The 26,706-nt window shown below is 42.2% G+C and overlaps 3 protein-coding genes across 4 annotated transcripts; all 3 read left to right on the top strand.

Moving 5' to 3' along the window:
* Positions 1 to 4,182: 4,182 nt before the first annotated feature.
* Positions 4,183 to 11,277, top strand: LOC149407145 (DNA-directed RNA polymerase 1B, mitochondrial-like). 2 transcript variants are annotated; one of them, XM_089611452.1, is made up of 19 exons: positions 4,183 to 5,008; positions 5,745 to 5,918; positions 6,011 to 6,144; positions 6,226 to 6,292; positions 6,449 to 6,507; positions 6,621 to 6,738; positions 7,003 to 7,116; positions 7,769 to 7,900; positions 7,998 to 8,414; positions 9,053 to 9,103; positions 9,321 to 9,391; positions 9,801 to 9,885; positions 9,974 to 10,126; positions 10,202 to 10,276; positions 10,379 to 10,468; positions 10,565 to 10,612; positions 10,718 to 10,832; positions 10,920 to 11,023; positions 11,154 to 11,277. In XM_089611452.1, the coding sequence occupies exons 1-19, from the start codon at positions 4,475 to 4,477 to the stop codon at positions 11,262 to 11,264; spliced, it is 2,652 nt and encodes an 883-aa protein (XP_089467578.1). In that variant the 5' UTR covers positions 4,183 to 4,474; the 3' UTR covers positions 11,265 to 11,277. The 2 variants fall into 2 exon arrangements, with proteins under 2 accessions (XP_089467578.1, XP_089467585.1); XM_089611459.1 differs by lacking the exons at positions 10,920 to 11,023; positions 11,154 to 11,277 and having other exon boundaries at positions 10,379 to 10,466; positions 10,718 to 10,811.
* Positions 11,278 to 21,546: 10,269 nt separating this feature from the next.
* LOC149407146 (uncharacterized) lies at positions 21,547 to 21,992 on the top strand. The gene has a single exon (XM_089628000.1). It carries the CDS (start codon positions 21,591 to 21,593, stop codon positions 21,768 to 21,770), a length of 180 nt encoding a protein of 59 aa, XP_089484126.1. The 5' UTR covers positions 21,547 to 21,590; the 3' UTR covers positions 21,771 to 21,992.
* A 678-nt stretch (positions 21,993 to 22,670) lies between these two features.
* On the top strand, positions 22,671 to 26,418 carry LOC149407147 (Golgi transport complex protein-like protein). The gene is made up of 3 exons (XM_089611468.1): positions 22,671 to 23,891; positions 24,502 to 24,975; positions 25,233 to 26,418. The coding sequence occupies exons 1-3, from the start codon at positions 22,794 to 22,796 to the stop codon at positions 26,151 to 26,153; spliced, it is 2,493 nt and encodes an 830-aa protein (XP_089467594.1). The 5' UTR covers positions 22,671 to 22,793; the 3' UTR covers positions 26,154 to 26,418.
* Positions 26,419 to 26,706: the final 288 nt, after the last annotated feature.

Consider the following 26,706-nt stretch of genomic DNA (forward strand, 5'->3'; position numbering starts at 1 on the left):
GTATAAAAACGTCAAATTCGGCAATGTTAATATAGTTAAAATAATGGATATACACTAGCGTAATTTAGCTAGATAACTAATTTAAATAATGGATTTGCGAAATAAATAAGATTATTTTAATCTTGACATCAATTATTTTTTTTAACAATATAATTTTAGTTACTTTGCTAAAATTTTAAAACTTTTATTTAATTTCAAATTCTTATTTGGGGTAATTGGGCCAATAGTTCACTCTCTTTTTAAAACATAACTAGAGTTGATTTAATTAGCTGAATAATTAATTTAATTAATTTTAACCTATTAGACTATTTAAATAATAAAATAAAATTTGGGCTAAATTCTTTTATGATTAAGATCGACTAGTTGTAACAGCGTTAGCGTTGCTATTTTGTAAAAATTTTAAGGATAAATTTAATCTTTTTCCCCTTAACCAATATATATATATATATATATATATATATATATATATATATATATATATATAATGAGTCTGTAACAATGTCTATCCTACCTTTTATTTTTTGACAACCGTTTACCACATATTTTTGAAAATCTTCACAAATCATCCTTCCGTCAATTTTTGTTCGATTCTGTTAGTTTTTTTTAGCACGTGTGACACACGTGTACCTCATTTGTTTTATCATTAAACAAATGAAAAAAAAATATAGGGTAATTAAGCTATATAGCCTCCTGAAAATAGGCAATTTATTTTTAGCCCACATTTTGTTAATAAATGGTAAATAGCCAGGAGGATTTATTTACAGCCAAAATATGACTAGACTACTCTTTTGTTTTCCCGCCAAGTTTCTATCGGCTATTTACACGTAATCAAGTCAAATATTTGGTTATTAATGCTCGCGAATATCAAGGAGGTAATTATAAACGTGTAGCTGCGTTCACACTTAACCACAGCCGCTCACATTTATAGTTAAAAAAAAAAAAAAAAAGATGAAAGAGAGCAGAGAGAGAGAGAGAGAGAGAGAGAGAGAGAGAGAGAGAGAGAGAGAGAGAGAGAGAGAGAGAGAGAGAGAGCTCGAGGAAGAAGAGAACGCTCGACCGGACCACCACCAAACACTAGTACAAAATATAGCATCAGGTGCGACTTTTTTCGCACCTGAAAGTGCAAAAGTCGCACTTGAAAGTACTTTCAGGTGCGACTTTAGATGCGACAAAGTCGCACCTGAAAGTCCGCACCGGATAATCCTCTTGATTATCAGGTGTGACTGTCGCACCTGAAAGTCTTGATTATCAGGTGCGACTAGTCGCACCTGAAAGTCTTGATTATCAGGTGCGAAAAGTCGCATCTGATGCTCTTTATCTTTTTTAAAAAAAATTAATATGCTGATTATATATTAATTTTAACCTAAACTAATTTTAACCTAAACTTAGTTTTAACCTAAACTAATCACATTATTATAACCTAAACTTAATTTTAACCTAAACTAATTTTAACCTAAACTTAATTTTAACCTAAACTAATAATTATATAAATAATTTAATAGAAACACTAACCTAAACATATTACTAAACATTAACATGTTATCAAATTAATTACAATTACAATTACAATTAACATAAACTAATCAAAATTAAATTAAACAAACTAATCAAAATTAAATTACTAACTATCTAATTAACATTTACAATTATTAACATATATTAACTTACATATTTCACATTAATTAACTAACCTAACATATTAATTAACATATTATATATACACTAACCTAACTAACTAATATATACACTAATATATATTTATACACTAATATATATTTATCAACCTAACTAACCTAGCTAACTAACTAATATATGATAATAAAAAAAAAAAACTAATATATACACTAACCTAGGACGGCCGGCCGGGGACTCGGGGACAGCGGCTCGGAGGCTGGGACTCGGGGACAACGGCTCGGTGGCTGGGACTCGGAGGCAGCGGGGCCGGGGCTGAGCGCACGGCGAGGTCCGGAGGCACGGGACGACGAGGTTGTGAGTTTAAACACTGAGAGAGAGAAAGCGAGGCAGAGAGGGAGCGAGGCAGAGAGGGAGTGAGAGAAATACCGGTTGAGAGGCGGAGAAGACGGCGAAGCGCGGCGGAGCTACCGCGGCGGAGGCTGCTGGCCGATCCTCTCTGTTTTTTTTCCTCTTTTCCTGGTGGCAGAGAGAGAGAGAGAGAGAGAGAGAGAGAGAAGCGGCGGAGCACGGAGGAGGCTGTGGAGCGCGGCGGAGGTGGTGGATAGGGCCGAGCGCAGTTGCAGAACTGGAGAGAGGGTTTTTTTTTTGAAATCGGCGGAGTGAAATGAGAAGATGAAGTGCAGACGATTTTATTTTATAGAAAACCTAAATTTCAGGTGCGACATTGTCGCACCTGAAAGCTCTATTCGATGCGACTAGTCGCACCCAATAACTTATCAGGTGCGACTAGTCGCATCAGATAATATCTAAAAAAAAATTAACCTAGAATGCCACGTCAATGCTGAATGAAAAAATGAGGGGGAGAATTGGCCCGCTTAAAATTTTAAACTATCAGGTCGCACCGGATAGTTTTTTTTTACTATCAGATGCGACTAGTCGCACCTGATACTCAAAAGCAAAAACAATTTTTAGCGAAATTTTTTATACTTCGGGTTGACAATCTGGTGCGACTAGTCGCACCCGAAAGTCATTTAGATACGACTTTTAGGTGCGACTAGTCGCACCTGATAGTCATGCGCATCAGAAAACCAAATTTGTAGTAGTGAAACACCCCGTCATGATCGGACCCAAAACCCGCGCGCGCTCGGACCGGGGAGTCGTCGGGAGTTGCCGAGAAGAGATTGACGAGGAGTTCGACTGGAATCAAAGAGGACCGTCGGAATTCATCAAATTGAGAAGGTATTTCCGTGAAAATTCATCAAATTGAGAAGGTATTCATCAAAGAGAACCGTCGGAATTCAAGAGATTGATTTTTTTTTTTTCTCTCGTGCTCCCTGTTTGAATTTTCCGAGAAGAGAAGAATCTGCGTCCAAAGGTCCCGATCGATATTATGGATTCCGCGAAGAACAGTTTTTTTTTTTTTTTTTTTTTTAGTATGTTCGTGTAAATAGAAATCATATTTACAGTATATTCGTGTAAATACGAAGCTTATTTACAGTATATTCATTGTAAAAACAACGCATATTTACAGTATATTCACTGTAAATACAAAGCATATTTACAGTATATTTGAACTGAAAAAAATTATGGAAATATTTTGAGCACGAAAATTCTGGAAATTATGAATATATGGAAGACAAAATAATATTAATAAATGAAGAATATATTTACAGAGTTTAACCACGAAAATAGATACTAATTACCTAAAGTCAACGCTAAAAACTCCAAAAAACATAACAATAAATAGGCTATTAATTTTCAAAATCTGCAGGAAATTTCAAATTTCAAATTTGAAAACTTCCCTATTCGGTTTCTGCGAATTAAATAAGGGCAAAAGTGTAAACCTAATTTAATTAATAAGCTGCCACGTAAGCAATATGGCTATTTACAGCAAATTAACGAAAGGTTGGCCAATTTTAAATTGATACACATTCTGTGGCTTAAGCAGCCAATTTTTTGATAAATATACTAGGATTATGATAATACCCTCCAAATGAGGTCTGCTGATATATATATATATATATATATATATATATATATATATATATATATATATATATAATGAGCATGTAACAATGTTTATCCCACCTTTTATTTTTTGACAATCGTTTATCACATATTTTTGAAAATCTTCACAAATCATCATTCCGTCAATTTTTGCTCGATTTTGTTAGTTTTTTTTAGCACGTGTGACACACGTGTACCTCATTTGTTTTATCATTAAACAAATGAAAAATAAATAAAAACAAAAAATAAATAAATATATTAGGATTATGATAATACCCTCTAAATGAGGTACACAAAAAACTAACTGAATCGAGCAAAAATTGACGGAAGGATGATTTGTGAAGATTTCAAAAGTACGTGGTAAACCGTTGTAAAAAGATAAAAAGTAGGATATACATTGTTACAGGTCCAATACTTTTGGGGCAAAAGATTATATTTATCCAAATTTTAAACACTATCGATGCAATATCTCGGTTCCTCGCGAGGTAAAGTCAAAGTCTAGACCATCATCCACGTCATCAAAGATCAAACACAAGCACTCTAAAACCCTCTGAACGGTGGTTTAACTCTAAACCCTAAACAAAAAGAGCAATAAAAAAACAGAGAGCGAGATAGAAAGGGAAAGAAACGCAGGTTCGAAGGACTGAGTACTTAAAAAAGGCGGCTACACAAACTAGCCAAGCCACTTCTCTTCTTCACCTCTCCGCCATTATCGCTTTCTCTCTCAAGCTCTCCGGTAGATCATGTTTCGGTCTCCGCCTCCAAACTCCTGAGCCTCTCAATCCACTGGATTCGCCGGGGACGACGAGAGAGGAAGCTCAGAAAGTCAAAGATGTTCAGGCATTTCGCCAAGAGAGCGCTCAAACTCGCCGAATTCAAGAATCACCGCGCGCTCAGATCGGGATTATCCAATTCCGTCGCTTTCCGACGCTACGCCACGGCTGCTGCGGCGGAAGCGGCGGAGGATACCGGCGATCGGAGGATATCTGCTGAAAAGTTCGGCGATCTCCGGCTAAGGCAGGTGAAGGCGGAGACGGAGGCGTGGGAGAAAGCGGTGGATGAGTACATGGAGTTGACGGAGATTATGTGCCAGAAGAAGCTGGCTCCGAATCTGCCGTACTTCAAGTCGCTTCTTTTAGGGTGGTTTGAGCCGCTGAGGGACGCCATAGTTGGGGACCAGAAGGGGTGGGATAAGAAGAAGGTCAGCAAGTGCACATACGAGCACATCTCGACCTTGCCGCCGGACATGGCCGCCGTGGTCACCATGCACAAGCTAATGTCTCTGCTCATGACAAGCTCCGACGCCGTCGGCTCTGTCCGTGTTGTCCAGGCCGCGTCTCAGATAGGCGAGGCTGTCGAGCAAGAGGTGAGTTGGAGATTTATATTCTCAGATGCTGTGCTTAGACTTTTTATTTATTTTTTTTTTTTTTAAAGTGAAAGATAGATTAGATTGTGTAGTGAAAAATGATTGGGAAGTACCAAGGCATTGAGTTACAAAATGTATACCTGCCTGATCAGAGCTGAGGCTACAAGGCACTAGGCGAATCCATAATCGACAATAACAGGGAAGAGAGAGAGAGAGAGAGAGAGAGAGAGAGAGAGAGAGAGAGAGAGCCGTGCTGACGTTCATTTTTTTCCTTCTCAATTATCGCCAAGAGGACATTATTTGTTGTTTGAAATTACACTCATTCCTGTTTCCCAGACTTCCGCAAGGACGCAAATTTGGCAGCAGACAGCCATTTCGCACTCTTACTGGGAATGGAATGAATCTGAATGTAGCAAATTCCTTGTCTCGAACTAAAAAATCACCAAAATTCTGTGGCATATCTACAGCTAAAGAATAGATGCTCGATATCCTCCGAAGGCGTTTTACACAGCAAGCAGATAGGCATTAATGTCACACAAATATTCCTTCTTTGGATGATCTCCACCATAACTACCTTCTTAATAGCCATCAACAGCCCAAAGATTGAACTTTCTTTGGCACCTTTGGATTATATGCTTTCAGAGGATGAGGCGTTCGACCTTCTGAACTGATAGCAATAATAGAGTAGGTATTATATCAGATTGGTGATCTCCTTCTTTTCTCTCCTGTGACTCAGGCTAGGTTACACAGGTTTTTGGAGAGAACGAAGGAATCGAAGAGTGATGCCGAACTGCAGAGAGTAGGGAAAAAAGTTACTAAATTGCTGGGAAATAAGAAGGTGATCGAAGCAAGCAAAATTGTGAAGAAACAAGATGATTCGGAGCCTTGGGGTCTGGATGGTCAGATCAAGGTCTGCATTACATTTTTCATTTTGCAATGGGATTATTTTGTCTGTATTACTATTCTCGTTGATTCGGGATTAATAATTTCCATTCGATATAGGTCGGAGCTCGGTTGGTTCAATTGTTGATGGAAACTGCATATATACATCTTCCGGTCAATCGAATAGGAGATGTTCCGCCAGACTTACGCCCCGCATTTAATCATAACCTTAAGACAGTGACTATGGTTACACAGTAAGAAATATTGCAGATCTCCCTCCCTCCTTCTCTCTCACAATTCGTTTCGTTACATGCGTGCGTTTTGATTTTTAACAGGAAGACTAGCAGGAGATTTGGTGTTATTGAATGCCATCCACTTATCCTAAAAGGCCTGGAGAAAGCTGTAAGTATATTTGGGTTACTTTGGACTTGTATGTTGTCATTTGTTTCAGCTTCGATTTCATTTTTCTTTACTGAAATATTGTAACTGGGTTTATAAGTTAAGTGTTCACTTTGTTTGTTGTGTGTTCATCTCCTTACGAAATGGTCTAAATCACAGGCTAGGCACACGGTCATCCCTTACATGCCAATGCTGGTGCCTCCTAAAAAATGGACTGGGTATGCTTCCCCGTTTTCAGATTATAAATTGTATTATGAATCTTGTGACATTACTTTCAGGATCATACTTATTTATTGAATCATTATTGTTTTAAAATTTCAATCTTCTGTAGATATGACAGAGGAGGCTTTTTGTACTTGCCGTCGTATGTTATGCGGACACATGGTGCAAGACAACAAAGCAATTCACTTAAGAGGACACCCAAGAAGCAGCTGGAACCAGTTTTTGAGGTCCGCAAGCTGTTAGATTTATTTTATTTTTGTTTCCTTTTGTTGTGCATTACCAGTACTGCACAACCAGCAATCACAAGGTTTTTTTTTTCAATAACCTCGGTGTCTGGGTTAGACCCAACTAAAATCCACGAGGCCTTGGCATTATCAGCCGGGAGACTTCAGATTTTTTTTTTTTTTTGGGTTACAATCACTATTATCTTATAACTAGATTTGGTCTCTTGTATCTATGTTTTACTGATTCATGCATATTCTGAATGTTAGTCCCTGAACTCACTTGGGAGTACCAAATGGAGGGTAAATATACGGATGCTTGACGTAATAGACAGGATATGGTCCAGTGGAGGCTCTCTTGCAGGATTGATCAGCTGTAGCGAGGTATGTTACATTTAATTGATTCATCCCCACTTCCCACTATTTGGTGCTTGCATGTAGCTAAGTGCATGCCTGAATTTTTTTGGGTTATTAAGTTATATAGCCACACGGATATAGTGGATTGAGATATAGCCCACCTTTGGTTAATTTCTTGTAAATAGTCAAGTAAACTTATTAACAGATTAATAAAAGCCTTATTTAACACAACCAAACATATATTTTAGGTAGTTAATAGGCTGCCACGTATGCAAGTTGGCTATTTACAAATTATTTACCAAAGGTTGGCTAATTTACAATTCATATAGTTTAGGTGGCTTACGTAGCCAATTTTTTGAATTTTTTTTTGTCTCAATAAAATCAACCACATGAGGTTGGTCTAGTTGTGAGGCGATTCCTCCTGGAAAAAACAAGTGGGGGTCACTGGGGTAGAGTCTACTAGTCGATGATGCCAGGGGCCTCGTGGATTTAGTCGGGGTTTAACTCGGACACCACGGTTATAAAAAGACTGTTTTAAAAATAGCTTAATTCTTTTCAGTGGGGGAATTTATAATTTGCAAGCATAGTTGGGGTTTTCAGCTTTATGTTCATTGCTACGTAATACTAAGTTTTTTTTTTTAAAATAGTAAATTAAGTAACAAATTTATCTTTCAAGTAGATTCCCCTGCCCATAAAACCAGAAACTGAAGATGAATCAGAAATTCGCAAATGGAGGTGGAAAGTAAAAGTTGCTCATAAAGATAACAAGCAGAGGCATGCGCAGCAATGTGATATTGAGCTTAAACTAGCGGTAATGAGCTTGTTTGTCTTTATTCATTTGAAACGACCAACCAAGTATTGTCTAATAGTCTACAACTTAGAGGCTAAATTCTGTTGACTGAGACAAGGTTGCACGAAAGATGAAGGGCGAGGAAGGCTTCTATTATCCCCATAACATAGATTTTCGGGGGCGTGCTTATCCCATGCACTCACATTTGAACCACTTGGGATCTGATCTTTGCCGAGGCATCTTGGAGTTTGCAGAGGGGCGTCCTCTGGGAAAGTCCGGCTTACAATGGCTAAAAATACACTTGGCAAATGTGTATGGTGGTGGTGTCGACAAGCTATCTTTTGATGGCCGAATATCATTTGCTGAGGACCACATCAGCGATATTTTTGATTCGGCAGACAGACCTCTCAAAGGGACGCGCTGGTGGATGGAAGCAGAAGATCCTTTGCAGTGTTTGGCAACTTGCATTAATCTATCGGATGCATTAAGAAGCCCCTCTCCAGAGAGTACTCTATCGCATATGCCGGTCCATCAGGTATTGTTGTTATTGTTATTATTATTAGTTTTTTTTTATTGTGTTTCCAATTGTTGTCATCAGTTAGCGTATTATCCGAGCAATCAATGCGATTCAGGATGACCCAAAGTTGTCAAAACTCAAAACAAAATCTTTCTGCGAAATATCTTGGAGCTCTTCTGCGAATCACATTCAGTGGTATAGTCATGTATAGGGCGTTGGGTTTGAGTTATCCACTTGTCTGAAATCATCAGTCTCCTATGAACCCATCAGTATGGTCTATGTGGGTAATGAAGCAGCGAATCAAATTGCCACCCTGCCATTAGAAAACTGCGTTTATTGAATTTTTAACCACTTCCATTTGCACTTGAGAAGAAAACCGATGAGGGCTGATCTAATGTCTAATTTAAAATGAAGTAATGTAGATGTGATATGCAATTCTGAAGCTTCATGTAGAGCATGACATAGTTTATAAGTTCATGGCATGTTTACGTAAAAAGGGTTAAACATCTTGTGTCACCATGGACACTCTTTGTTTTGCCATTCAAGGAATATGGAAAGCAACCCAAATAAATCATGCTGCGAGACTTTATCAGTTATACTTCGATGAAGAATTCAGCCAGAGGATATTGATATTTTTCTTTGACAAAATTTGCAAGGATGGTTCGTGTAATGGCTTACAACACTATGCGGCTCTCGGAAGGGACAAGGTATTGGACTTCTAAATTGAAATGCGGTATGCTTAACCTGTAAGATAACATAAATTTCTATATGGGCTGTCTTTTCTCTTTCATAGAGATATTTCAATCACAAAAGTCATTAAATCACATGAATGACTTTATTATGAAGGAAATTAATACCGCAATATTATAATGAAAAATTTACTTGTTCATAAACCTAATTACTTGTTGACCTCTCAATTTCTAGTTGGGAGCAGCTGTTGTAAATCTTATTGGGGGAGATAAACCAACTGATGTTTACTCGGGGGTCGCTGCCAGGTATACGAATTTGAGGCAATATCATAAAACTTCTTAACTCTGTCTTACAAGAAACGGCTCAATTTTATAATCATGGTTATCTTAATTCGTATTCAACCCAAGGAATATTTTTGAGGGGTACAAAAATTATGTGTTCATTTGTCCTTAATTTATTTCCAAGAGGTTCTATGTTTAAGCCCCTCTAGAGTAGTTCACCTAGCAATTGCTATCGTTTCCAATTCTTTAAATGTTGTAAGGTCAGGCGAGGGACCTAGAGACCAAACCCTCTAAAAAAAATATTAGTTCATTAGCCAAAAAAAAAAAAAAAAAGCGTGTGCCTTAAAACGTGTATTCTAGTTAACTGAGGTTTGTCAAATTTGAATCCTTTTCTGTTTATCTAATCGGTATATTCATCATGTTACGCTTTCAGAGTTCTTGATATCATGCGCAGTGATGCAAAGGATAGCCCAGAAAGTAATCCGAATGCATTGCGGGCTAGGAGTATGATCAATCAGGTTTTTATCGTATCTTATGTTTTTGTAATAGATGAGAGATGAAGCAAAAAGAACAAAATTAATAGCTGACAAGTTCTATTCCATTCAGGTGGACCGTAAATTGGTAAAGCAAACAGTGATGACGTCTGTGTATGGTGTTACCTATGTCGGTGCTCGTGATCAAATAAAAAAGAGGTTAAAGGAACGTGATGCTTTTGCTGATGATTCTGAGCTCTTTGCTGCCGCGTGTTATGCTGCAAAAGTAGGTCATGTGGATTTTGCATTACATGTCTTAGCAATAACCGATATCTAACTAGTTTAGTTATTCCATGACCAGACAACCTTAACGGCTATTGGAGAGATGTTTGAAGCTGCAAGAAGCATTATGGCCTGGCTCAGTGACTGTGCTAAGGTACACCTTATTAATTCCAACATATATATATATATATATATATATATATATATATATATATGGGTATACAACTAAGAATTTGCAATATAAACAACAAAACAGGTGATTGCGTCGGATAATCATGCAGTACAGTGGACAACTCCACTTGGGCTTCCTGTTGTTCAACCGTACCGAAAATTTACCAGGCATCGTGTAATATTCCCATGGCCCTTTTTTTTAGAACTGATTTCTTATCTTAATTGATGGCTTTCTTGTTCTGTTCACTAATCTCCATGGCATCATCTTCAGGTTGAGACTTCTCTTCAATCGATTTCATTACAGAGAGAAACAGACAACGTATGTTTTTCTCTCTCGTGTCAGTTTAGTTTTTGCTCCCGACATCTTATTTTTTCCAGTTTCAGATTGTCATTACGAAATTCTTGCGTTCTTGTTGAATTTCAGATAATGCCTAGGTGGCAGAGGACGGCCTTTCCTGCGAATTTCGTTCACTCTCTCGATGGCTCCCATATGATGATGACTGCCGTAGCCTGCAGAAAAGCAGGACTAGATTTTGCAGGTTTTCTTTTAAACGCTGTTTTCCTTTTCCGATTTCTCTCGCTCTCTCTGCTCATGTGTATCTAACAGACTCGAAACTTTGTTTCAGGAGTCCATGATTCATATTGGACCCATGCTTGTGACGTTGATACAATGAATAGGATTTTGCGCGAGAAATTTGTCGAACTCTATGATGCACCGTTGTTGGAGAATGTGAGCATTTCGATGATTTTTTTTTTTTTTTTTCTCTTTTAACAAATTTTTTTTCTCTTATGCTCTGCCCAAAATTACTGGCTATATAGCGAGAGGGATTGAATTCCTTTTCATTCCTGTGTGTTCGCAGATGTTGGAGAACTTTAAGAAGACGTATCCCAACTTGAATTTCCCTCGGTTACCCGAACAAGGAGACTTTGATCTAACAGAGGTTTTGAAATCTCCTTATTTCTTTAACTAGTAAATTATATATATATATATATATATATATATACAAAAGATGGCCCTGATAAAATCTCTGAAGGAGAAGAGGAAAAAAAAAAGAACAAACTACGATTTCATACCATAAGGCGGTTAGAAGACCCCAACCAGCAATGCGGCGGGAAGAAATACGATATGGTGGTAGAGGCTTTAGCGTTATAGTAACCATTTAACCGACTTTTTCGGTAAACGGAATGCAATAAAAAACCGGAGGCCAACCGATTTTGATTAATTTAATTAATTTATTTGTATATAAGAGTAGTTTGTATCAGTTATATTCGATAAATTTTGATGAAAGTAAGATAAGTGTTATATATGATATTATTTTTATATCAATTTTGATGTACATAATTTTTTATTTAATTCGTATACTCTTGAATTTTGCTAAAAGTAATGAAGATGTTGTAATTAATTAAGTTATTTTTTTAATAATTAGCTTTAATTTTTATTAAATGTTGTGAATATATTTTTTTTTTTTTTGCAATTAATAAATTAAAATCTTTATCTAATATATTTAGTTGAATTTTAGAGAGATTGATTTAAGTTCATTAAATAAATTAAAGATAACCATACCAATTCTTAAAGATATTTAATCATTGCTGAATACTTCAACTAATTCTTTACCTATTTGATAGCTTGTTTGGAATTTTGAACTTTGCCATTCTCAATTATTTACACTAGCAATGAACTTTGTAAATTGTGGCTTAACCTTGAAAGTTGATCGTCCGTAAGGCCAAAGACGACGCTTGATAATGATTAAAGTTGCTGATTCTTCCCTACAAGTGAAGATTAGTGTGGCTCGTGTCATGCTACGTGTTAGCTTTGGTAATAACTATAACAAAATATACACTTTCTCAATCAGCATCATATCTAGGAGTATAATCAATTCTTGAGTTTTGTTAAAGATCACATGCCAGATGTAATGTGTCCATAAGGAAGAGTGAGAGCAGTGCATCTTTGTTGCAAGGGCGGCGAAAGGCGATATTTGGGCTTTATTGTCGAGCCAAACTTCAAATCAAGCGGACATCTATGAAATAAAAACTTCAGAGGGGCATATTATATAAAAAAAATCTTATAATTTTTTTTTACTAAATTTTTTTTTTCTAAAGTAATTTTTTTTAATTAAATTTATGTAAAAAAATTTAGATTCTTCATCGACAATACGTTTTTCACCCGTGATATCTGTTATGAGGGATTTTCCTTGATCCAAAAAACATTAAAGCCCAACCCAAAAACAAAGAAGCATGGCGAGCCCAGCCCAAGAAGCAAGTCGAAGAGTCCAGACTATGACAAACCAGACTCGCCTTTAACCCTGCAAAGGCGACGCCCTCCTAGCTTGACGATGGGGATCGACCCCTACCTCTATGCTATTTCGTCTTGGCGACAGGGGTCGACCTCTTCCCTCATTCCATCCCGATGACGAGGGTCGACCTCTACCCTCATCCCGTTTCGGTGACAAGGGTCGATCTCTACGCTCATTCCGTCTCGGCGACAAGGGTCGATCTCTACCCTCATTCCCGGTCAGCGCGAAGAGACTCGATCGTCTTCTTACCCTTGTCAAGTCGGGGGTGCATAGAAGTAAGCTTATCGGCATTATGTCCCGCCTCGCCCTGGAGACGCGTCACCTGCTCCTTGAGATCGAAAATCTCATGACGAGCGCGAGACACTTCAACGGATCGCTCGTCGGACGATAACACCGCTTCCTTCTGCTCCAAGTCGCGCTCCTCCAATTTCTTCTTCAGCTGCGCCACCTTGACGCAAGCAGCCGCTTTACCCTCATCGAAGCTGACGACTCGCGCGGTCTGGGCCTTCAATTTCAGCCGCTCCACCTCCTCGCGAAGGAAGTCCCTCTCCTTGCAGACCCCCCCCCCCCCCATCTCTTGTAGTCGGTCGCGAGCGGCTCGGTATACTTGCTCGTTATGCTCGTTCACCATAAAAAGTTGCAATACAAAAAACAACAAAGTCAAGAAGCTAATACTACCAACCAGGGGAGCAAGGGAAGAAGACTTACCGAGCGATAAAGCACTGTCGCATCTCGCATCGTTTGGAGACCGCCCTTCGAAGCCACCGATTTGAAGTCCCCTATGCGAACCTTTCCTAGATCATGGATGCAACGCTGGCCGAGGCGGTCCCTAAGCTCGGAAGCGGTCGGACCACGAGGTTTCTTTGACGAGGGAGGGTCGGCATCGGAAGAAACCCATCCGCGCCTCTCTAGCTCACGTTTCTCTCTTTTTCAGGTGAAGAGCCACTGGAAAATCTCTTTCCGGTACGGCCGAAGCGACAAGTGTTAAGACAACTTCCCCGTTCGACCACCGCACGGTCATAGAGTCCAACCCTAGACCGAACCGCGAACCGGTTTTAGTGTTGATCCATTTTCAGGCATTGACAATATCATTGGTTTGAATTCTTTCATCTCTCAACTATGACATCATCGTAAATAAGATGTGTGACTTCAAAATCTCCGGTTTATGATGTGGGCATAGCCCGAGCTACCCTCGACAAGGTGGCTGGGATGATTCTTCAACTTGTTGTATGAGATGTTGTTCATGGTTCTGTTCCAATACACTTTGATGCAGCCACTAATGTTCATACCCGTGCCATGCGACGAATGTTAATTTAACATAATGCGGCCACTAAACTGGTAAATAGCTCCCATGCCTTGCAAAAGAAATTTAGTTAGCATACAATTTCTTGAATTATCACTTACATATGTGACGTTCTTTCCGGGAATACTTCCCAACAAAGCCATATAAGAAAATTGCGACAATGTTAATTTCTTGTATTTCAATAATTATTTTATATAATATTTTCTAATTGTAAGTGTTATGCTGTCATTTTTCATAAGATAAAAACGACGTCCCTAAAGCAAAAACGACAAGAAAAATGCCCAACGACTCAAGCGGTTCTGAAGGCTGAGCCGTAAAACGGCTTTGAAGGTACAACCACTAGCGGCTCCGAGCCCCTAACGTTCTCATAAGCAGCTTTGAATGCTGAGCCGCAAAACGGCCCTGGAGGCTGAGCCATAAACGGCTTTGAAGGCAGAGCCTCTAACGACTCTGAGCCCCCAATGTTCTAATAACCGGCTCTAAATGCTGAGCCGTAAAACGGCCCTGGAGGCTGAACCATAAACGTCTTTGAAGGCAGTGCCTCTAACGGTTATGAGCCCCCAATGTTCTCACAAGCGGCTCTGAACACTGAGCCGCAAAACGGCTCTGGAGGTTGAGCCACAAACCACTTTGAAGGCAGAGCCCCTAACGGCTCTGAGCCCCCAATGTTCTCACAAGCGGCTCTGAATGCTTAGTCGCAAAACAGCTCTGGAGGCTGAGCCACAAACCACTTTGAAGGCAGAGCCCCTAACGTCTCTGAGCCCATAATGCTCCCACGGGTGTGAAACCACAATTTGAGACAACTAACTCTCCCTATAAATACCATCCATGATGAAGAAGAGAAAAACCAAGTCTAAGGAAATAAAAAAAACTACAACTTCTATCTCTTCCTTTCCATCTCTCTCTCTTTAGAAAAAAAAACCCAATACAAAAGTAAAAGATTTATTTCCAAACACCCAAAAAATTCAAGAGAAAAAGAACAACAAAGCTCTAAATGCTCTCTAAGCACTTAATACGCCAAAAAGACGGAAAAAGATCAAGAAAAAGATAAATACGAAGACGGAGAAAAAATCAAGAAAAACACAAAGACGAAGACGGAAAGAAGAGAAGAAAGAGTCAAGATGGAGAAAAGATAACGAAGAGAAGGCGAGAAATCCGAAGAAAATAATGAAGAAGGCGAGAAGAATATAATCACATATCCGAAAGACTCTCAAGAGGAGGCAAACCTTCACCACTCTTTCGTGACCCGAGGAAACGTGACCCCAACAACACAAGATCGAGACACGTCGCAAGCTCGCACCCCGACGCATGTCCCGTGAATGTTATCCGAGAAATCGCATTAACATTTTGGTGATAGAAGGAGGGGATCTCGAGAACAACCACAATTTTCCCGCCGACAATTATTTTCGTCCCTGAAGAAAGCTCACGTACAACTAGGAATTCTAACTCAAGCGGCGCCACAGGGAAATCTCCCAAGATGTCCAACCGCGCCATCACTTTCGGAAACAACGCCCCTCAAAGGGCGGAAAACATAGCACTTCACACACGGGCCCGAACTCAAGCTAGGCACGGTCAGGCACAAGAAACCTCGCCACCGAATGCCATCTCGAGAGCAGGCACCGCTCCACCACCACACCTAAACACTACCGACATGAGAAATCTTGCCCCCGATACCGTCTTCATTGAGCGGGACGATCGCATGGAGCGCCTCGAGAATAGCATTTTCCTACTGGCAAGCGAGTTTGCAAGAGACCAAGAGGAGAGGGCCATGACACTACATGCCCAAGAAAGAGAAGGGCTCCCACAAAATGCCCACTCAAGGGGTCAAAGGCGCAAGCAAGAGCAGATACCCAACGCGGAACCCAACAACAAAGACGATGCGCTTGACCCAAGTATCCGAGACATCACTCGCCACCACCAGGCGGAATAAAGAACCGCACGGGACCAAGATCAACGCGCACCGCAACGCTCAGGCGTCGACCAAATCGAGAGACAGAGGGACCCGCGCCCCCAACAACACATCCCTCAAGCAGCTCGCTCCGCAATAGGAGCCAGAGCCGAATCACGAACGTCTGTTTTTGATCGATTGGGACAAGGAAAAGAGGTAGCGGACAGCGGGGACGTCAGAAGGTTTTCACTGCCCCGGCGTGCGAGGTCGCCAGGGCACCTAGAGCCCAATGTGGATCTGAGACGTTACCTTAACGCCCAGTGGGAGATCCCGAGACACCAAGCCGCCCCTGAAGCACGCGGCCCACTAGAGGTCGCCCCTCCGGCAAGAGCAACGCCGTCTGCAACACATGTCACTCTAATCGATCAAGCTTCAAACGAGAGAGGACGCACTACCAAATTTGCACCTACCGCTACCCAAGATTGAAACGAAGAAGTAACTAACATGTTCAACGTACTTAGAAAGGAAATCCGAGAGTTGCAGGCATCACAGACCAGGACTCCAATCGTGAGAAGCATGATCGAAGGCGTAGCCTCACCGTTTTTTGCAAACATGCTCGCCGAAGACCCAGTGGGAAACTTTCGTCCACCCATCATGGCGCTATATGATGGGAGCACTGACCGCTCTACCAAATCCACCAATACCAAACAAATATGAAGATGGCAGGACAGGCACCCTCGACAATGTGCCAAGCATTCTGCTTAACGCTCATTGGAACCGCATTCGAATGGTTCCAAAGGCTAAAACGGGGATCAGTCCAATCCTTTGAAGACCTTCAAGAAAAATTCATCACGCGTTTCGCCGCATCACGCGTTCGAAGGAAAGAAACGTCGTACCTGCTAACAATCAAGCAATGGAACCACGAGACCCTTCAGCACTACTTAAACAGATTCATCGAAGAATCAAATAAGGTAGATGATTACGACGACAGCGACGCCATTTTTGCCTTCATTGACGGGCTCAGAACCAACAACTTTCTAATATCACTGGTGAAGCAACGACCAATGTCTATGTTAGAACTCATCACTCACGCCACCCAGCATATCTCCGTCGAGGAATACCTCTACAGTAGAAAGAACGGCGAAAAGGGAAGTCGTCGGAGTGAAGATGACGAATTCGACATCGATTCGCAAAGAAAGAGGAGTTGGAATACCACAACTGCAGTCTCGAACATTCGTCCGCCTTCAATCTCGCGACCTCTCCTGGTTGAGAGATTCCAAAGAAACGCAGACTTTACTCCGCTCAAAACTACACCTGACAGGATCCTTTCATTACATAGAAACATGTTCACAGACCCGCTGCCCATGTACAAAGACCCATCCACACGAAGACAGAAGGAAGCACACCAAAAGTAGAAAACATAAAAAATAAAAATATCTAGGCCGCCTAGACTCCAGCCAAAGGCAAAAATACCATCTCGATCCACCACGAGGGGGTGAGAAATTGGCGGAGCCGGTACCATCGAATGAAGCCAAATCGAAGCCTTCGTCGATGCCGATAGAGGTGACAACACCGAAGACCCCGGAGTCTTTCTTGGTGACCTATAAGGATGTCAACCAATCCTTGCCCACAAGCCTTCGTCCCGATATTGAGCCATGAGACGCTCGGAGTGAGAAAACTCGTCGATGAAGGGGTCGAGAGGCACGCAGGTCCGGACCGGATTCTCGCAAAAGGAACCAGAGAATTTTCCAAAATAATTAAGACGGGTGTAAAACCACTCGTCCGGCCAACCCATGTCCCTATCCCGAAGGTCCTCGAGCGCCTGCCCATTCTTGTTCCTGTTCCGAAAGAAAAATGACCCTTTGGTGCGGGGGTTCCGAGCCAAAGTCATGAACCCGAGAAAATCAACAATGGACATCTCTCTATGCTTCTTTCGAGGCCTAAGGGCATAGCAAGCAATCATGATCAAGTAACTCTTTGGGGTTAGTTGCCCCGGGGCCAACTCAGTCCTCTCAAGAAACGATTGGATAAAGGGATGCACAGGAAATAGAAGACCGTATTTCAAGCTATCAACGTGGACGGTGGTGTAATCGGGCGGTGGCTGGCTTGGGACATTAGTGACCAAAGGTACGATGATGGAAATACCCGGCGGAATCCCGAAACGCTCCCGGAAGATCTCGATCCGCCGTAGAGTCGTCACACTCATCACATCAAGACCGGAGAACGGTCCTTTAGGGCCGAGTCCTACGACGTAGGCCTTCAACCACTTTGCATACTCTTCGATCGCTAGGATATCCTCAATCGGAATCAAGTCTTTGACCAAATCGTCGTCACATATCACCATGCCCACACCACCGCAAGGGGCAGCCGCACCTAAACCATCAACAGAGCCCACCCCGAGGGAAAAAACGTCTACATCTTTGACAATGCTCGGATCCTTCGGCGCCAAACGGGAGGACGAGTCCACAATCCACGGTCCATGGGCATCACCGAGCGCCTTGACACCTTGTAGTTTTGTTATCAAAGAGGACCCGATGCTCGCTGAAACCGCGGGAGACACGGTACCACAGACAGGACGGCTAAGAGATACCAGGACCTCCGCCTCGTCAGAATCAGAGTCAAAACACGCTGCCTCGTTGGCCTCGCCCTCGTCAACCTCGTTTGCGGACGCCGCCAAGGCTCTTGCACCATGGTCTCGAAGAACCACACTTCCACGTGTCAAAGAACCAAAGCCGGAGCCCGTTGAGTCGATAACTCCAACTGGTGAGCTCACCGAATCCCCTAGCTCATTCGACGGAGCCTCGCCAACTTGTGAACCACCTTGTAGAGCACCGATCACCAGGAAATCGCGAGGAACGGAGCTGCCTACGCATGCCGAGCCCCCACTTGCAACCTGCTCTACACCGGGAGCCACGACCACTTGATCTTCCTCGCACCAACCTACGACGTCCCAACTAACTCCGCCACCGCCCGAGTCGACGGTCCTCGGCCCTCGCAACGCAACCCCGCTGGCGAGATCTGGAAGTCGCGAATCACCGCAACAAGGAGGACCCGAGGCCGAAGCCTTAGACCGAGGCGACTCCCGCGGTCCTAAGCCTAAACCCGGAACTCCCTCGTCGCACCAGGCCCCACCGTCAAGAACACCCGAGACCAGCAAGCGGTTACCGCTACTTGAAGACAATGCCGCACCCTCGACTGAAGGAACGATCTCCGGCTCATTTCCGCTCATATCAAGACTGTCAAATAAATAGTCCTTAAAGTCTCTGTCTTTACTTAGAGAAAGAGAAAAGTTTCTCAATATTCTCTTCAAAGTCAAGAGTATTAGAAATTTCATGGATGGTGAAGTAACTCTCTAGAAAAAGAAGTAAAGGCTCGGGGAAATCACGTGAATTTGGAGGGCCAACATTGTCGGGGCTGGTGGGCACGTTGACCCCTTGTTGGTTGGAGGACATCAATGGGAGAAATGGGTTTTCCTTTATGTTTCCTTATTTTTGAAAGAAACGAGTTAAAGAACAAGAAAGAGACATTGAATAAAAAAAAGGAGAAAGAAATGTGAAGTTGGAAAAAGAAGTACCAGATGAGTAAAAGTCACTCACGTGCATCTACAAAAAAAATGTCTATTTCAGAAAATATATGTAAATGTGTATATATGCATACATACATATATATATATATATATATATATATGTATACGTATGTTATTCAAGACAATTAATTTTCCCGCGCGACGAGTCGCACAAGAAACTTGGGGGTTAATGTTATGCTGTCATTTTTCACAAGATAAAAACGACGTCCCTAGAGCAAAAACGACAAGAAAAATGCCCAACGACTCAAGCGGCTCTGAAGGCTGAGCCGCAAAATGACTTTGAAGGCAAAGCCACTAGCGGCTCCGAGCCCCTAATGTTCTCACAAGCGGTTCTGAATGCTGAGCTGCAAAACGGCCCTGGAGGCTGAGCCATAAACAACTTTGAAGGCAGAGCCTCTAACGGCTCTGAGCCCCCAATGTTCTAACAAGCGGCTCTGAATGCTGAGCCGCGAAACGGCCCTGGGGGCTGAGCCACAAACGTCTTTGAAGGCAGAGCCTCTAACGGCTCTGAGCCCCCAATGTTCTCACAAGCGGTTCTGAACGCCGAGCCGTTAAACGGCTCTGGAGGCTGAGCCACAAACCACTCTGAAGGCAGAGCCCCTAACGGCTCTGAGCCCTCAATGTTCTCACAAGCGGCTCTGAACGCTGAGTCGCAAAACAGCTTTGGAGGCTGAGCCACAAACTACTTTGAAGACAGAGCCCCTAATGTCTCTGAGCCCATAATGCTCACACGAGTGTGAAACCACAATTTGAGACAACTAACTCTTCCTATAAATACCATCCATGATGAAGAAGAGAAAAACCAAGTCTAAGGAAATAAAAAAAAAAACTACAACTTCTATCTCTTCCTTTCCATCTCTCTCTCTTTAGAAAAAACCCAATACAAAAGCAAAAGATTTATTTCCAAACACCCAAAAAATTCAAGAGAAAAAGAACCACAAAGCTCCAAATGCTCTCAAAGCACTTAATACGCCAAAAAGACGGAAACAGATTAAGAAAAAGATAAAGACGAAGACGGAGAAAAAATCAAGAAAAACACAAAGACGGAGACGGAAAGAAGAGAAGAAAGAGTCAAGATGAAGAAAAGATAACGAAGAGAAAGCGAAAAATCCGATGAAAATAATGAAAAAGGCGAAAAAAAATATAATCACTTATCCGAAAGACTTTCAAGAGGAAGCAAACCTTCACCACTCCTTCGAGACCCGAGGAAACGTGACCCCGACAATACAAGATCGAGACACGTCGCAAGTTCGCACCCCGACACGTTTCCTGTGAATGTTATCCGAGAAATTGCATTAATAGTAAGTAATTGTATAAAAATTCAAATTTTGCCCGCGTTTTCTATCTGTTTGTCAAAATGCCAACGATATGATTATTTATTTATTGAAATCCCACTCAACTTCGATTAACTGAGAAATTTATGAGTTAATTCTATACTAGATAAATTTCTTTGAAAGGTATATAGTAGCTAATTGAACAATATTTTAATTAGAATAGCCGTTATACACAGCTTTAACGTAGGCACCATCATTTTGGTTGACAGGGTCAACTGCAAAGCTGGATACAGACTAACAGACCGTTTCCAGATACTAAGTTAAGATCATAATTAAATATTTAAAGAAGGAATTATATACCACTTTTTTGCACTCTTTAGTGAGCCGTTAATATAAAGGTGAGACAAAGTTGGGTTATAATTGGTAGATCAAAAGCCAGCCCATCGTATCTTTTTCTTTAGGTGCAAGCTACAAAAGCTTTCAGAAAAATCAATGTATATATACTAAATATACATATATATTTATTTATCATATATCACTCATGTTAGTTTTTTATTATTATTTATTTATTTATTGTCTTTTTGTTGCAAAAGCACATAAGCAGGTCTAACGAATGGACAATTGAATTGAACAATGAAATTACAAACACATTTTTTTTTCTCAACTTACCGAAGAGATGTTTTTGATTGTTACATATATTTATTTTTCTCGAAAAAAACGAGTAGAGAAAACAAGTGAAAAACGAATCTAGTGAATACTGACAGGTCTAAATAATACAGCCTCTTGTTGTAAAACACAACTGAGCTTCTTTATTCCCTTCATCAAATTCCAATAATACCCCTCTCCAATCATCGACCATACTTTCACTCTCTCTATATATAAAACCAACGCAAACTTCTGTTAAGCTCATCACAGAGAGAGAGAGAGAGAGAGTTTGTGTAATTAAACAAGAATGGGAATCGTTAAGGGGTTTTCGTCGAAGAAGTTGTTCTCTGCGTTGAAATGGAAACGAGTGAATCTTCAGACGACAATCATAGACGATGTCGTTTTCAGGATAATGTATGTCGTCGAGGCTGTGGTTCTCGTCTCAACCCTCTGCTTCTTCTTCCTCTGCTGTGGCTGTCACTTCTAACCATATATTTTTCCAGCCATAACTAAACATGTATACAAACAAAAGCTTTGTTGTAACTATAATATATTTTTTGTGACTTTTTTTTTTTTGCCTTCCAATATGCTCTCTCTATCTCTTTAAGGTATAAATTTGTATGTATGATCAGAAAAATTAGAAGAGGTGTTTCATAGAAGAATAAAAATAGAGTGATTGCGAAAATAAAAGAAAATGGTTATTAGCTGACATTTCTTGTCTTGAAGAACACCTTTATTTGCCATCCATACGGATTATGTACAATACTTGAGCAATATATACACTTTGATTTGATGATCGTATATATACCCTGTATATTTGCGTGTGTGTGTGTGTGTGTACTGTGTATACTATACATAAATGAAAAACGCGATGGATGAATTTAAATACAGGAGAATAAAATTCCTTGAAAGTTCACGTTTGAAGGTCTTGCAAATATAATATTTGAAATCTAAAATGAAAACATGTAGTACAAGGAGATTACAAGGTCGATGTAGAAAATTTGCAATTGCATCGTCGTTAAGATTATCTTTTGAGATTCGGATCCTTGCCAAATTTCAGACATACTCTCAACCAAAGTAGAGAGTATTATTCAAAATCTTCACTCAATATGAACATTTGATGTGAAATTGCGTATTAAAATCAAGGGCAAAAACGACGGTTCAAATAGTCATTTTTTTTTCAATGTATTTTAAGAGAGGCCAATGTAATCATTTATGGATTGACAAATATTTTTTTTCCACGGACAATAAACTAAATTGGTTGCCTCTTCAGAAAAACTTAACCCTCATATCTTTTATGGCACGGCAGTTTTCAGTTTTACCGTGCATTACTACATGTTACAGTTTACCCACGCAATAAGAAAGCTGATTTCACCGAATGCCTAGAACAAACCAAAAAACGCCACGTGTCAAGGAAATTCTCTGGCAACAAAGCAAAGTCGGCAGAGATTTACATTTTACACATTCCGTAGTCATTAGTCTTCCCTGAAGATCCCAAAGCTCATCAACAATGGCGTCGCCGGCGATCCCCCGATCTCCGCTTCCGACGTCCTCCTCCTCCCCAACCTCCCCTCTTCAACGCCTCTCCACCTTCAAATCCCCTCCCTCCACCACCACCACCACCACCGCCGCGTCATCACCTCTCGACTCCTTCGCTTCCGACCCGATCTTCTCCGCCTTCCTCTCGCCGGACTTCTCGTCCGCTTCATTCTCCTCCGCCGCGCTCTCCTCCGGCTCACCTGCCTCCACCGCCGAGAAGCTCCACGCCGCCGTCCGCCTCCTCGACTCCCAGCTCCGATCGGAAGTCCTCTCCCGCCACGACGACCTCCTCGCCCAGCTCTCCTCTCTCCAACACGCCGACCACTCCCTCTCCGCCGTCCGATCCTCCGTCTCCACTCTCCAATCCTCCCTCCGCCGCCTCCGATCCGAGCTCTCCGATCCCCTCGCCGCCGTTCGATCCCAAACCCTAACGCTCTCCAACCTCCACCGCGCCTCCGAGCTCCTGCACCACTCCGTCCGCGCGCTCCGCCTCTCCAGGAAGCTCCGCGATCTCGAGCCGGATCGCGATCTCGAGAAGCTCGACCTAGCCAAGGCCGCGCAGCTTCACCGCGAGATAATCGACCTCCACGCCGAGTACGACCTCGCCGGAGTCGAGGTCGTAGATCAGGAAGTCGCGTGGGTCAGGGAGACCGGAGAGAGGCTGAGAGCGGAGGCGATGAAGGTGCTCGGGCGGGGAATGGAAGGGCTGAACCAGGCCGAGGTCGGGACGGGGCTTCAGGTTTTCTACAATCTCGGTGAGCTCAGGATCACCGTGGATCAGATGGTCGAGAGGTATAAGGCTTCAGCGGTGAAGAGCGTTGCGACGGCGCTGGACATGAAGGCGGTTTCCGGCGGCGGAGGAGGAGGGTTTGGGCCTGGTGGTGTGAGGGGCAGCGGGACACCTCAGCTCGGCGGTGGGGGTAAGGCCAGAGAGGCTCTTTGGGGGAGGATGTCGGTCTGTATGGACAAGCTTCACTCGGTGCTCGTCGCGGTTTGGCACCTTCAGAGAGTCCTGTCCAAGAAGCGCGACCCGTTCACGCATGTTTTGCTGCTCGACGAAGTCATTCGGGTGAGTCGAGTCACATTGAATTATTTGTTTGTTTGTATGTCTTGTGTTGAGTCTGAGTGCGTTGCCTGGAAGTAATTGGCGAGGAGAGATCAATGATTTGTGAGTGAACACAGTTGAATTAGTGGTTTCGAACATTTGAAGTCTAGTTTAGGCGATATTTCGAGGAGAGGTATCGGTGGAGAGATTTAGTTTGGAAGAGAAGATGTATGGTTGTTTTGTTGTTGGAGCATGTTGGAAGGTCAAGTAGTGGAGAATGAACTGAGCACTGTAGATCTGTTGATCTCTTGGTAAGATTCGTATAAGATAGGAGGTATAAAAGACTTGCATTTTGGATTCGCTTGTTCTCAACTGTAGATTTTAATTGGTCATGCTTGCTTAGATGAGTATTCCATTTTTGTACCATATGAATTACACTGAAACTCAAGCTTACTACCATTTGGGCGATAACAATTAAGTTTTCTAGTTCAGAAATTGGCGGCAACTTTTCTATTTTAAAGCGAGTATTGCTTCAATTAGGGGATTTTTTGCCTTTTTCCTTTAAGTTGGTATCTTTATTATTTTTTTTTGGTAGATCTCTTTGCTTTTGCTTACATAAGATTTACTTGCTTAGGAAGGCGACACCATGTTGACAGATCGTGTTTGGGAAGCCATTACGAAGGCCTTTGCCAACCAAATGAAGTCTGTTTTCACGGCTTCAAGTTTCGTTAAGGAGATATTTACCATGGGGTACCCAAAACTGTATTCTATGATCGAGAATCTTCTCGAAAGAATTTCACTTGACACAGACGTTAAAGGGGTTCTACCAGCTATAAATTCAGAAGGAAAAGAGCGGATGATCGCAGCCGTTGAAATCTTCCAGCAAGCGTTCTTAGCTCTTTGTCTTGGCCGCCTTTCAGACCTCGTGAATTCTATATTTCCCGTATCAAGCCGTGGAAGCGTTCCGTCGAAAGAACAGATCTCGAGAGTAATATCGCGGATTCAAGAAGAGATTGAAGCCGTGCAATTGGATGGACGCTTGACTCTTCTCGTCTTGCGTGAAATCGGAAAGGTTCTGCTCCTCCTCGCAGAACGAGCTGAATACCAAGTAAGCTTGATTTATCTTCTGACAACACTAATTACTTGCTATATGTTTTTAAATTTGTTTGGTTTGGTAGCGTTCTATTGCCAGCGGGTCAATCATATTTGAGCTTAACATTTGAGCTGTTTTATCTGCTTAGAATCACTGTTATTCCAAACTTAAACCTTGGTTGGGGTGTAATCAGAGTATCTTACTAAATAAAAAACTGAACAAAAAGGTTTGAACTTTGCCGAGAATAACACGATACAAAATGCACGTGGCAGATATCAACAGGTCCCGAGGCCCGCCAAGTAAGCGGACCAGCGACTTCGGCGCAACTCAGGAACTTTGCTCTGTGTCATCACCTTCAAGAAGTCCATGCACGCGTATCGTCCATCATCACAGCACTCCCCGCGATCGCCTCGGACGTGCTCTCTCCCTCTCTGGGAGTCGTCTACGGCGTCGCCTGCGATTCCCTGACGCCCCTCTTCCAAGCCATGCTCGACCGCCTCGAGTCTTGCATATTACAGATCCACGAACAGAACTTCGGGACCGTCGGATTGGACTCCGCGATGGAGAACAACGACGGGTCGTCCTACATGGACGAGCTCCAGAAATGCGTCCTCCACTTCCGCTCCGAGTTTCTCTCCCGGCTCTTGGGTCCCTCGGAGAATATCTGCACGAGGCTGGTTCGGAGCACCGCGTCGAGGGTGTTGATATTCTTCATCCGACACGCCTCTCTCGTCCGACCTCTCTCCGAGTCGGGGAAGCTGAGGATGGCCCGGGACATGGCCGAGCTCGAGCTCGCCGTGGGACAGAGTCTCTTCCCCGTTGAGCAGCTCGGAGCGCCGTACAGAGCTCTCCGAGCCTTCAGGCCTCTCGTCTTCTTGGAGACGTCACAGCTGGCGGGATCTCCGCTCCTCCAGGATCTGCCTCCGAGCATCGTGCTTCACCATCTCTACACACGGGGACCCGAGGAATTGGAGTCGCCGATGCAGAGGAACAAGCTCACGCCTCTGCAGTACTCTCTGTGGCTTGATTCTCAGGGAGAGGATCAGATATGGAAGGGCGTTAAAGCCACTCTGGACGATTACGCTTCGAGAGTTAGGGCGAGAGGAGACAAAGAGTTCAGCCCCGTGTATCCTCTCATGCTTCTGATCGGGTCGTCCCTGACCGAAAACGCTTCAGTGACTCAGCAACGGTGAGAGTATCTTTTTTGGATCAAGATTGGTGGAGAGAGTTGAGGACAAAGTCTTGCCGGGATTTTTTAATTATTTACATGTCATTTTACTGGATCTTTAGCTTTTATCTGAGCAAGGGGTTATTTGGTGCTTGTTGTTCAATATTAATTCATTCATATACTTGTGGTTCTTATATATTCTCACCCTTCTCTTGTAGCTATTAGAGACTCAATTTTTAATAAGTTTCAAGTTCTTTACAGATACGTAGAAAACAACACTTTCATTCCCATATCTTGTTGAATTTACATCCACTGTTTCTTGTTAAACACTGAATTTGTGGCCGTGCTAGGATAATTTGTGATTCAAGTATCGTTTAAAGTTTCGAAGTAAGTCTCAAAAGGCAAGTATAGAAAGCGCCATAATATGAAGTTTTTCAGCTTACTTGACGATTAGAGACCAGGATTGCTCGAGGTTATGATGTTTAAGGAGTAATAAAGAACAAGCTATTATGATAAAAAGTGCTCTGGCGTTGCGTAACCAAAGTGTTGCGTATATCCCATGTAATAATTGATTATGT

Source organism: Urtica dioica, chromosome 1, assembly GCF_054948205.1.
Source record: "Urtica dioica subsp. dioica isolate 48M chromosome 1, U.dioica_male_clone48M_v1_H2, whole genome shotgun sequence".
NCBI classification, from domain to species: domain Eukaryota; kingdom Viridiplantae; phylum Streptophyta; class Magnoliopsida; order Rosales; family Urticaceae; genus Urtica; species Urtica dioica.